Source organism: Cornus florida, unplaced genomic scaffold, assembly GCF_030987335.1.
Source record: "Cornus florida cultivar Cherokee Brave unplaced genomic scaffold, ASM3098733v1 CherokeeBrave_3.0.0_Hap2_Chr11, whole genome shotgun sequence".
Classification (NCBI taxonomy): Eukaryota; Viridiplantae; Streptophyta; class Magnoliopsida; order Cornales; family Cornaceae; genus Cornus; species Cornus florida.
In genome coordinates this window covers 138534796-138546658 of record NW_026775581.1, presented here as the reverse complement: position 1 = coordinate 138546658, position 11863 = coordinate 138534796, and the positions used below count along the sequence as shown (strand labels likewise).

General features: G+C 32.3%; 2 protein-coding genes across 2 annotated transcripts; one reads left to right on the top strand and one right to left on the bottom strand.

Annotated features, from left to right (window-relative positions):
* Window positions 1-792: 792 nt before the first annotated feature.
* LOC132282261 (early nodulin-like protein 5) lies at window positions 793-1787 on the bottom strand. The gene is made up of 2 exons (XM_059783868.1): window positions 1595-1787; window positions 793-1112 (listed from the first exon to the last, which is right to left on the bottom strand). Exons 1-2 carry the CDS (start codon window positions 1785-1787, stop codon window positions 793-795), a joined length of 513 nt encoding a protein of 170 aa, XP_059639851.1.
* A 5758-nt stretch (window positions 1788-7545) lies between these two features.
* LOC132285528 (very-long-chain 3-oxoacyl-CoA reductase 1-like) lies at window positions 7546-11207 on the top strand. The gene is made up of 3 exons (XM_059787717.1): window positions 7546-8613; window positions 9288-9357; window positions 10717-11207. Exons 1-3 carry the CDS (start codon window positions 7976-7978, stop codon window positions 10969-10971), a joined length of 963 nt encoding a protein of 320 aa, XP_059643700.1. The 5' UTR covers window positions 7546-7975; the 3' UTR covers window positions 10972-11207.
* The last annotated feature ends 656 nt before the right edge of the window (window positions 11208-11863 follow it).

Here is an 11863-nt window from a genome sequence, read left to right as displayed (position 1 = left end):
ATGCTTGTATTTACAAGATATATACAACTTTAATTAAAGCATTAAATGTATTAATTGGAACGAATCATTTAAAATCTAAATTTCAAAGATGCATTTAGTGCTAGGACTTTAATGCCAACTAGATTAGAGTATACAATTAAATCTTCACTTACATGGAATTACGTAAAAGCAACCAATTTTATCTTGTTGACCTGGATCGATTTAAATTATGAGCATTTTTATATATTTTTCTAATGAAAATTGATATTTAAGACCAAAAGATTCACCAAGCAATTGGACCAAAGGCACCCAAATGTGAATCCCAAGTGGGCCAACCAGTTTTAAATTATTAGTACTAGGTAATCGGCCCAACTATCATTTTTTAAATGAGTTGTGAGCCCAAAGAATTGGCACCAAAATTGTCACCACAATGAAATGGGACTCATAAATCCTCGATATAAAAGGAATTTCTCTTTTCCAGTTTATTTTGTTCTCTGTTCATTAACACCTAGTGCTGGCCCAAATAAAGAAAACAAAATAAAGAAGTTTAAGACTCGTTTGGTGTTTTGCATTATTTTGTTACAAAAACATAGAAACTGAATAGTCAAAACATTTAAACATCCATTCCAATGCAATAACACTAAGAAGTGGAAATTAGTCAAATTAATGCATAAGCAAATCCAATAATGAAACAACCCTAAAATCTGCAAACTAATATTAAAACAAAAACACTCTTAGAACAGAACCTAAAAAAACTAAACCAAATCAACACTAACTATTACGTACGAGTACTAGACAATCACAATGCGAAGACTAGAGGAGGCAAGAAGCAACATATGACAGAAGAAACTGAATAAAAACCAATTTAAGGACTAGTCCATTAGATAAAAGTAGTGCAGCTCCTGAAGTACTGTTGCCACCACGAGAATCCTCTGGCGACATCACCTTTATAATCATCCGCTGTCCTCTCGTGCAGTGACCAGCTGCTCCGCTGATGAAGTAGAAAGCCCCCGACCGGTCGAGCTCGAACACCGTGTTCCCTGTGTTGGAGAAGAAGTTGGGATGTGTGGAGTTGCATTTCTTGTACTCTGCCTCACTCACCTCCATAACTGAGTCCTTCCTGTACTTGAAATCTTAACCAAAACAATCACAAACACAAAGTCATTCATCAAGACCAACATTCATGTCCACAACCATTGAAGTAAAAGATAAATAACAAAAACACTGCTACTCTAATCAATTGTGCCCTTAGATATGTCTTAAGTCTGAACCATGAGTCCTACTCAGAAACATATATAAGGGCAAATAACGTTTTAGGCCTGAATTATTGGCTTAAATAATCATTTTTCAACAAACAAATGCGAGAATATGAGTTTCAATGTTGCAATTATGTAAATAATGTCAAATTTTTGGTCTATATCCGTCACATCTTGTCTAGGGCATAATTGATTATTAACATGGTAACGACATTTTCTAAGCAAACTTCTAAATATCTCTTGATGCATGCAAATAACTCCCTCTATATATTTACACACAGACACACACACACACATATCTATATGTTATGTATACGCCTATAGAAGTTCTGTTCTAAAACCTCGTCCGATGTACTTACGGATGGAGTCGCCGACCTGGAACCTGTTTTCGGAGGCCCAGTCATTGTACATTTTGGTGTCATTGGAAGGGGGGACAACCCAACCAGTGGTGTCACCAACAGTGAACTCAAAGGAAGAGACATGAAAGATTTGAAGAGAGGAGAAAGTGAGTAGTAAGAGCACTACTGTTAGGGTGTTGCAAGTACTGATCATGAAGTGAGAAGCCATTGTCAGCTTAATTTGGGGAGCTGAAAAAATAAAATAAAAGATTGAAATGAAGAGGATTAATAGAATTAGAATGTATTTGTGTTGAGAGTGATTTGGGACTAATTTGGTTGGCTTTAATAAGGCGTTGTATGGCGGGACGAAATTGGGCAGTTACAGAGTGAGTAGTTTGTTAGAAAGAGAGGGAAAGGGAGAGAGAGGTAGTCGGTGGATATGGAGGTAGTGGAAAGTAACCGTTAATTGAGAGTAGATTTGACTTGGTCAATTGGTAATTAAATGGGGTAGTAAAACAAAGAGGTTAATCGGGAGGGTAATTTGGTAATTTAGTGAAACAGGTTAGCACGTTTGCAACGACATGGATCATGGGCCTATCATCATCTCGTGTTGATATTAACAACATACGAGAACCAATTAGAAAATAAACTGTGATAAATAGAGAATAATTTATTTTTAGTACCAAGTTTTAAGCCGAAGACTTGGGCCGGAAGACTTGGGCCGAAACACGTACGCTATGCCCGCGCAGGATAGAGTACAGTCACACTCTTTCAGGTGTGGTAAAAGGACACTTAGAAAAATTTATCTATTTTTTAGACAAAGACATCCCTTTGCATAAAAAATTTACCAAAGTACCCTTTAACCATGTATGAGATTTTTTTTAACTTTACAATTTAATAAATTGGACCAATCTACCCTCATAAATAATTTATGCATAAAAAAAAGTAAAAAAAAAAACTTTATATTGTTCACTTTTTTTTTTTTTGTTATTTACTTTATAAATGTCCCAACTTCTTTGTAATACCTTAGTTATCAAAAGGATATAAAGGGAATTTAATTATTTATTTTATTGCATTTTATTTATTTACGTGATTATGTACTTACGTGGCTATGTGTTTATGTAGCTACATGATTATATGTTTATTGTTTTAATTACTTATGTGATTTATTTGATTTAATTAGGTGCTTGTGTTGTTAATTAATTGGGTGTTTTACTTGCTTAAGTGATGTGTGGTTTAATTGTAATTATTTGTTAGGATTAAATGATTTAATTGTTTTATGTTGTATTTTATTTTAAAGGAGTTGGTTATGGATAGTAGTAATGGACCAACCCAATGGATCGCATGGACTACTTGGATAGGAGTTGGATGGGTACGAATATTTACCCATGAATGAATATATATATATATATATATATATATATATATATATATATATATATATATGTATATAAGGATTTTATATTTATTACTATTATAAATAGTTGATATTAATTTAACTATAGTCAGATATATATTATATATATAGTTAAAAAGTTATATTGTATATATATATAACAGACTTATATATATATATATAATTATTTTTATTTTCCTAATATTTTTCCTTAAGGCAGACTTAGAGTTTGATTTGGATTAGGGTTATATTAGATTACTATATATATATGCTGTGATAGGGTAAGGAGGCTATAGAATTCATACATGATATTATATACATAAGGCAGAGAGTTACATAGAGAAAGATAAATAACAGAGAGGGAAAAGAAGGGAAAAATGTGAGGGAGAGAAGAGAGGTCTCGGCTAAGGAGAAGGCCGAACCAAGGAAGAAAGAGGCAAGGGTTGCTCGTGTGGGTGTAGACTAACCTGTAGAGGAGGACAACGGCATTCAGAGGCTGCCGGCATCAAAAGATTTATCGGAGAAGAAGGGAGTTGGGTTTTATTCAAAACCTTTAAGAGACAAGTTCTTTTCTTACTCTCTCCCTTTGATTTGTGTTTCTATACATGCCTAGGAGATTCCAGGAAACTTAAACAATTAAAATTGAATAATTATGCATGCTTAATTGGACTAAAACAGATGGTGTATGATTTTAGTTTCATATTCTTGTTTTGAATGATTCTGAAATTTTTGATGTATAATTGATGCTTAAGTTTAATCTTTGCAAGTTAAAACATCTAAAATAATCTAGTATAGACATATGGGACTTAGGTTGAAGCTTAGAGGTCTTAACAATGAAGTTTTAGTGTTTACAGAGGTTGAACAGACGAAGAAGATGACCTTAGCATCAACCGAGTCTACTCAGTTGGCAACCAGGCCTACTCAGTTGGCAATTGAGCCTGCTCAATTGTAACCGAGCCTGCTCAATTGGACCGCAACCTGGATTTTTAGTTTTAATTGCTTAGAATTATTTTTAAACCTATTTTAATTAATCTAAATGGGTTAAATGGACTTTGAAAAGTTCTAAAATGCATAATATACTTTATATGCTTAAAGAATTGGACAATACGGATTCATAAATAATTTTTATAAATTATTTAATGAATGGTTAGTTATTTAATTGTTTTAACAATTGAAATAAATACTTATAAAGTTTCTAATCATAATTATGAACCTTTATATAATTTATCTGAGATGTAGGTTAATTACTTGGAATGTAAACTTAACTACATACTATTTAAATTATTATATTTGCTTAAATAGATGCAAATGAAGTTGTTAAATGGATGAATTGAATTAAAACAATTGAATTAAATGTTTAAATGATTTTATTTATGATTATGAGTTTATATAATTTATCTAAGATGTAGGTTAATTACGTGGAATGTAAGTTAACCACATGCTATTTAAATTATTGTATTTGCTTAAATAAATGCAAATGGTTATTTGTATGATTTATATGATGCTATGTATGGATTAATTGATGTACTATTTTATTTGTGCATCATTTATTATGGATTGTATGGTTTAATGCACCGGTATGAGACGGTGGCATTTTAGGGATGAATTTACCAAAGAAGTTAAGTCATACCTATTCTATATAAAGGAATGGATTAACTAAAAATGTTAAGTCCTACTTATATTCAAGTCAGGTCAACTGAACAAGTTGAATGACTTATAGAGAATTACTTATACGGATTATATATATATATAATTATGGTGCCATAATATAAGTTTGAGTCTCAGGATCATGGTTAGGGTGCGTATATTACCTAGTATGGATAACTGGATATAGTAGACATCTAGGTGCCCTGGTAGGTCTAGGTATACATGTCCATTTTATGTGCAATTTGCGTGTTACCTTCTATTCAGGTTGAGACAGACCTATAGTTCTGTGAACGTCCTTAGTGTGTATATATATATATATATATATGGACTATTTAGTTATTGTTGATTTGATTAGGATGTATACATGTATCGGATCTCTGCTTGGGCTGTAGTAAAGTAGAACTTGTTTGTGGGCCTGACCCACCCTTATTTTTCAAGTAGTCGTTTGGAGTAGAGGTTATTCATGCTGAGCATGTATTAGTTTACTTCATTCTTCCACTTCTATTTAGGAGATTCGTTTATGATTCAATTTTCAAATGTAAACATTATTCAGTTTGGATTTTCTAGGGGTCCACATAGTATGGATTTCTGAGTTGTATTATTTTGGAAGATTAATTGTATTAGAAGAATTTATTAATCAATGGAAATTTATTTTGAGGATTAATTATTGGATTATTATTTTAGTTTCTTTTCAGTATTTTATTTATTCTTATTTATCATATTTGTATTCCGTGTTCGTTTATCACCGATTTATTTTTGATATCCTTGTGTATTCGGGCGTGGGTCTGGCCAACCCGCATTCAAAAATCCGGAGGTATCACATTCTTAAAAATATAGAAGTTTAAAATGATTTTTTTATTCAATACATATATTTTAAATAAATTATATTTTGTTATTACTTCTTTTATTTTTAAATTAAGATGCTAATTCTTTCATCTAAAAAAATTATACCAATCTCTTTTCCTTAAAAATAAAAAAATATGGTACTAGTATAATTTTATGCATCTTAAATTATATATCAAATATTATGCATTTCCCAACATAAAAGAAAATAGGTACCAGTATAACTTTATACATCTTAACTTATACATGCCTTTGTTTTTTTTTTTTCCCCTTTGTTTTATTATTATTTTTTCATTTGTTTTATTATTATTTTTTTCCCTTTTATGTTGGGAAATGCTTAATATTTGATACATAATTTAAGATGGATAAAGTTATACTGGTACCATATTTTTTATTTTTAAGAAAAAAAGAATGGTTTAATTTTTTTAGATAAAAAAATTAAACATCTTAATTTAAAAATAAAAAAGAAAAAGAAAAGAAGTAATAATAAAATATAGTTTATTTGAAATATATGTATTGGATCAAAAAATTATTTTAGACGTCTACATTTTTAAGAAGTTGGGACATTTATAAAGCAATAATAATAATAAAAAAAGTGAACAATATAAAGTTTTTTTTTTTACTTTTTTTTTTATGCATAAATTATTCATGAGGATAGATTGGTCCAATTTATTAAATTGTAAAGTTAAAAAAGTCTTCTAAACGGTCAAATGATAATTTGGTCAATTTTTTATATAAAGGGATATCTTTGTCTATTTTTGAACCTTTAAAGGGTGTCTTTGTCCAAAAAACAGGTAAGTTTCCTCTGAGTGTCTTTTTACCAAATCTCATAGGGTGTGACTGTACTTTACCCTTAATAAAATTATGAATTGCCCCTAACTTCTTATTTGGGTCAAAACCGCTGCGGTGGTGGAGGACCCACTACTGTTATTGTGGGTCTTAGCCTTTGTGAATCGACCTGGATCACGGGCTTATTATTTAATTACTGTAATAAATAGGGTTTGGATGAAATATGATCTTCTTTCAATATTCTCTTTCCCATTTCAGAATTTACCGTCCAACCCGAATTCTTTTCAGCCGGTGTTTGGTGGATACTGAATCAAATATTGGATCTTTAATATCAACTGTAATGTTCTTGTCAATGATTCAAAAAAACTTAAACAGTTGAATAAGACTGATTAGCTCTTAGATCTATGTTATCAACACAGTGAGTGATAATATGATATATTGTATTGGCCTTTGCTCTTGAGCCTCTCCTTGTTGTCAATAAATTTACTTCTTGACGTTAGGATACAAAAAAATCTAATTCCATCCAATTCTAATGTTGCTTCAAAATCATGCGCTACAAATAATTGATATTCCACTTCTCTCTTCATTTTTTTAATTTGTTTTTAAAAGTGAATACTTTTGTTCCTAATACATTGTAAGCTCTCCATGTCAATGAATAAAACAAAACAAAACAAAATATCAATTAGCAGGTCGTATTTTAGTAGGTTAGTAGTGTTTATCTAAATATTTGAATGAAATTTAATATGGTTAAAAAAAATAAATAAATAAAGAGAGTAATACAATAGTGCATTTATTTAATCACCAAGAAGTGTTCTATTCTACCATTGTGGTATTTCGGTGGGGACATGGTAATGATGGTATGTCAACGAAAATTCACCATAAAGAGAAATGGATTCAGCACTTGGAAAATAAAAATTAAAAAAAAATGCCTCAAAACTGCTGTCTGTAGAAACTGATTTAAAATTGGAAATTTAAAATAAAATTAGATTTCAAGGAATTTGAAATCCCAAAGTATAACATATTCAAATTTCATCAAAAAAAAAAAAAAAAAAAACTTGAAGTTGAACTAATTTTTTGATTAGTTTAATTGCAAGTTTGTATACTATCCAATTTGTTGTTTTTTTGGTTAAACATAAGATTGCAATTCTAAATTATTAAGATAAAATGATAAAATAAAAAAATTATAATCAAATTTATAAGCTTATTATAAACCCAATAATTAAATTTCATTGCAAATCTAATCCCATTTATTTTATTTTTTTATTTCTGCAACGGCCTATATTTTATTTGTTTTTCGTTTTTCTTTTTTCTTTCTTAGGTTTAAGAATAGAGAATTAACCAAGCAACAGGAAACACTCAGGTTCGGACTACAAACTTTCTGACGGAACTCCCAACTCCCAGAGGCCGCCTGTGTCAAAAATTCAGCTCACCTGCTTCAACCAACGTATGGGATCCTAATTCTCCATTGCTTGCACTGTTTATATAAGTATATTGAATACTCAACTGTTTCTTCCTAACTATCGTCTTCCTTCAATTACATGACCCATTACGTTATCTACTCTTGTTACACCCCATCAAATTTTCACTAACCCAACCAACTCACATGCAATATAGATCGACAATTCCGTTTTGAATTTTCTTATTTTAACCCCAAAAATCGAAACCCATTTCTCAGATCCATCTCTTTTACCCCATCTCGGAAGAACACAAACACTCTGCATATATCCATGGAGCTCTGTTTCATGGACCATATCAAATCTCAACCTCTATGGTTTCTTTTACTAATGGGTCTTGGTTCTTTATCTGTTCTGAAATGCTCTTTAGTTGTTCTCATGTGGGTCTATGTCAATTTCCTCAGACCTCCCAAGAATCTCAAGAAATACGGGTCTTGGGCACTCGTCACCGGAGCAACCGATGGTATTGGTAAGAGTTTCGCATTTCAATTAGCACGTAAGGGTCTTAATCTGGTTATTGTTGGTCGAAACCCAGATAAGCTCAAAGAGGTTTCGGAGTCTATCCGAGGTAAATACGGGCAAACCCAGATCAAGACTGTGGTGGTTGATTTCTCTGGTGATTTATCAGAAGGGGTTGAGCGAATTCGCGAAGCGATTGATGGGGTAGAAGTAGGAGTTTTGGTCAATAATGTTGGAGTTTCGTATCCGTATGCGAGGTTTTTTCATGAAGTGGATGAGAAATTGTTGTCGGATTTGATTAAAATCAATGTTGAAGGGACAACAAAGGTTACTCAGGCAGTTTTGCCTGGGATGATCAAGAGGAAGAAAGGTGCAATTGCTAATATTGGTTCGGGTGCTGCCATTGTGATCCCTTCTGATCCTCTTTACGCAGTATATGCAGCCTCGAAAGCGTAAGCATTCTTCTTTTCTGTTTCTTTTTCCATGTATATATGTGGGTGTTTTGTTTATACTTGTATAAATTTTCATTAACCCTGTGTTGGATGCTAAGAAACTGAGTTAAAAGGTAACGGAAAAGAAATTTTGAACTTCTGTATCTTCAATGTTGTTTATTTCCTAAGAAAGCATACCAGATAATTGTATGAGACAGCATTTCTGATACTATCCACGCAAAAACAGCACATGAAAATATTTAACATTGTGTTTGGAAGCATGGAATCAGTGATTTGGAATTGAAATTGGAGGAAAAATAGTTCGATGCACCAATTCCGTACTTCCAAACCCAATTTTTTATTTTATTTCTTATCATTTCGTATGGCTTACTCAGTAATCAAATGGATTACTGAAGTCTCTAGTCTTGGTTACAGTTATGATGCCAATTTACACATAGATTATAGATCATCAAACTGCGAGTTTTTATTCATTTGTGTTGAACTTATACCATCTTTCTTAATTTTCCTTGCAAATGTTTTTTGTTTCCTCTCTCCTCCTTTAACTTTAATCTTGTAAAGGGAGAGATTAGTTCCAATATATATGTTTATATGCTGTTTTTTGTGGGGAAATTTGTTGTGAACTGCTTTTCATGGTTCTGATAATGGATGGATGATACTGGTGGCTTCACTTTCAGATATGTTGATCAGTTCTCAAGATGTCTCTATGTGGAGTACAAGAAGAGTGGGATTGATGTGCAGTGTCAGGTATGTTCAGCTTCCACAAACCCCCACTTGGTAACTTACCATCGTAGTATGCTAAAGGTTGGACAATATGCTGCCATAGCTGTTGTAGCACAGTGAGAAATTGAAAGTATGACATCTAAAACAGGGGTGGGTTCAGGAGTTTGATTTCTATCACTGTCAATAAAAACTTATGCATTATTATATGCTTCATTTTTTAGCATCAAAATTTGCTGCAGAAACTCTGTTCTGTCTCCATCTAGAGTTGTATCAATGACCTACCATAACATTCATGTGTATCAGACTAAAAATAATAATTTGGTCATTCAATATTTTAAGCTTCTCATTCTTCTTATTTTACTTTAATTTAAGAAGTGAATATAACTTCTGGAAATTGCTAGATAATTCATGTATATGTCTTATTTTTCGAGCATTTGGTAGACAGTAGAGCTCATTTTCATGGTCTTCTATACATTGGTTATTTCTCTGCTTGATTACTATATAAATACTCCAGTAGTGGCATGGCGAACTAGACGGGTCCCAAGTGGAAACACGTCATATGGGCACCTCTGGACTAAACCAGATTAGCATATGTCAAGAGATATGTGCTTCTTTAAGTGGTCTGCAACTGCATAAGTTAATTGATTCTGTGCCATCGGAATGGTTGTACAGAAGAATCAAAATTATGATAACAAATTTCTAACCATTTAGATAAAGTTTTATCTGGAAAATGTTATTTTTTCGGACCATCGAAAAGGATGTAAACAACTCCTGGAAAGTAATTGTTCTTATGTTTGTCCATTTATATAATGTTGAAAGCATTGCCAACTATTGCTCGCATTCTGCTTTAAACAGTAGGATTCCATTTATTATAAGCTTGAATTCACCATAATAGCCTTCCGGACATTTGTGCATATTTTTTATCTGCCAGACTGCCACTGAACTAACTTAAATGTTTCATACCTGTTTTATGCTATTAATTTTTCCTCAATATTCTTTGCAAGCTAACATTTTCATAAAAAGGAGGAGAAAAACTGTGGAGCCAGTTTTAAAGGTTCTTAGTCCCATTGTTAATCCGGGTTATTGAGAACCGCCTACAACCTTTTGTAACCTCTTTTACGTTGCTTCTTTTTGATAGAAAAATAAAATTTCCTCATTTTATATTCAGCCTTGTGCACATCAAGAACTGTGTTTGTAATAAAAAATCATAAAATTTAACTTATATGATGTGCATTTGCTGAAACGTAATACATGTGAATTTTAAATGCTTATAATCTAAAGAACCATTTTAAAACTACATCTTTTAGAAATCAGATGCTATTAACATGTCAGGAATTGGTTTTTTTCTTCATTTTGATTTCCTAACAGGTTCTTTTTATGTAGGTGCCCTTGTATGTTGCAACAAAGATGGCATCAATTAGGAGGTCCTCCTTCTTCGTACCATCGACAGATGGTTATGCCCGAGCTGCAATGCGCTGGATAGGCTATGAACCACGTTGCACACCCCACTGGCCCCATTCTCTTCTTTGGGGTTTGGCACACTTGTTGCCTGAGTCTGTTGTTGATGCTTGGCGACTGCGGTTCTGCCTTGCCATTCGGAAGAAGGGACAACTCAAAGACTCTAGAAAGAAGGAATAGACTGCATTCTTCTTCTTCTTCTTTTGCTTTTCTCTGTAGTTTTTTTTTCTTTCTTTTCTTTAGTTTCCTCAAATATGGATATGGACTAGGGTTGGCAGTTGAGGATGATTTGATCCAAGACAGTAACTTTTTAGGTCTATATGTTTCTATTTATGTTGTCTAAGCATAATTTAATATATATACTTTTTAATCAAAAACTAGTTGGCTGTTTCTAATATATGATTCATTCTGTGTCATGTTTTTTAATAGCACTGAACTACGTACTAAACTTGTGGTTTATTCACCTGCTACATCAATTTTTTGTTAAGATCTGCTTAAATCCTTGTACAGGGCTCGAAAACAACATGACATCTTCGAAGCACTCTATCAGGGCTAGATTGAGTATTTTTCTGTGGCCAGTATCCCTAGTAACCTTGGACATTGCCAACTCTAAGCACATTTGAAGGTGCAGTTGCAGTACGTACGTGGATTGTATATAGCATTTGTGGAATAAAATGAATATGAAAAACATGTATCGGTTCAACTATATATAGTTTAAAACATATTTTCCACAAACCACAACAGAAAATTAAATCAAGTGAATACGAAAAATAAATAAAATTTGGACCTTTTGGCCAAAATATATATCATAAATTGGCAAAAAAATAATTATTCAGAATGCATAATATTTGAGGTCAAGCTAGGGAGATCGAGAACAACTTGAAAGAACCCCAAATATATTAGAATGTATTACAAGGCATTATTAACTACTTATCTTGAAGATGTGGCCATGCAGTGCAATGCATGGATGGCTTCCTCTTTACAGAACCTTCATTCTTTTTTTTTCTAATACAAATGAAAAGGACATATCAAACGCGTATACAACAAATCAACACGAATTGTGAACGCGTAT

What these genes read in the sequence shown, in the direction of transcription:
- LOC132285528 (XM_059787717.1), top strand. Translation starts at nt 7,976, where the DNA reads ATGGAGCTCTGTTTCATGGACCATATCAAATCTCAACCTCTATGGTTT. An exon ending in GTATATGCAGCCTCGAAAGC is followed by an intron (nt 8,614 to 9,287) that starts GTAAGCATTCTT and finishes CTTCACTTTCAG; the next exon opens with ATATGTTGATCAGTTCTCAA. An exon ending in GGATTGATGTGCAGTGTCAG is followed by an intron (nt 9,358 to 10,716) that starts GTATGTTCAGCT and finishes CTTTTTATGTAG; the next exon opens with GTGCCCTTGTATGTTGCAAC.
- LOC132282261 (XM_059783868.1), bottom strand. Translation starts at nt 1,787, where the DNA reads ATGATCAGTACTTGCAACACCCTAACAGTAGTGCTCTTACTACTCACT. An exon ending in CCAGGTCGGCGACTCCATCC is followed by an intron (nt 1,113 to 1,594) that starts GTAAGTACATCG and finishes GTTTTGGTTAAG; the next exon opens with ATTTCAAGTACAGGAAGGAC.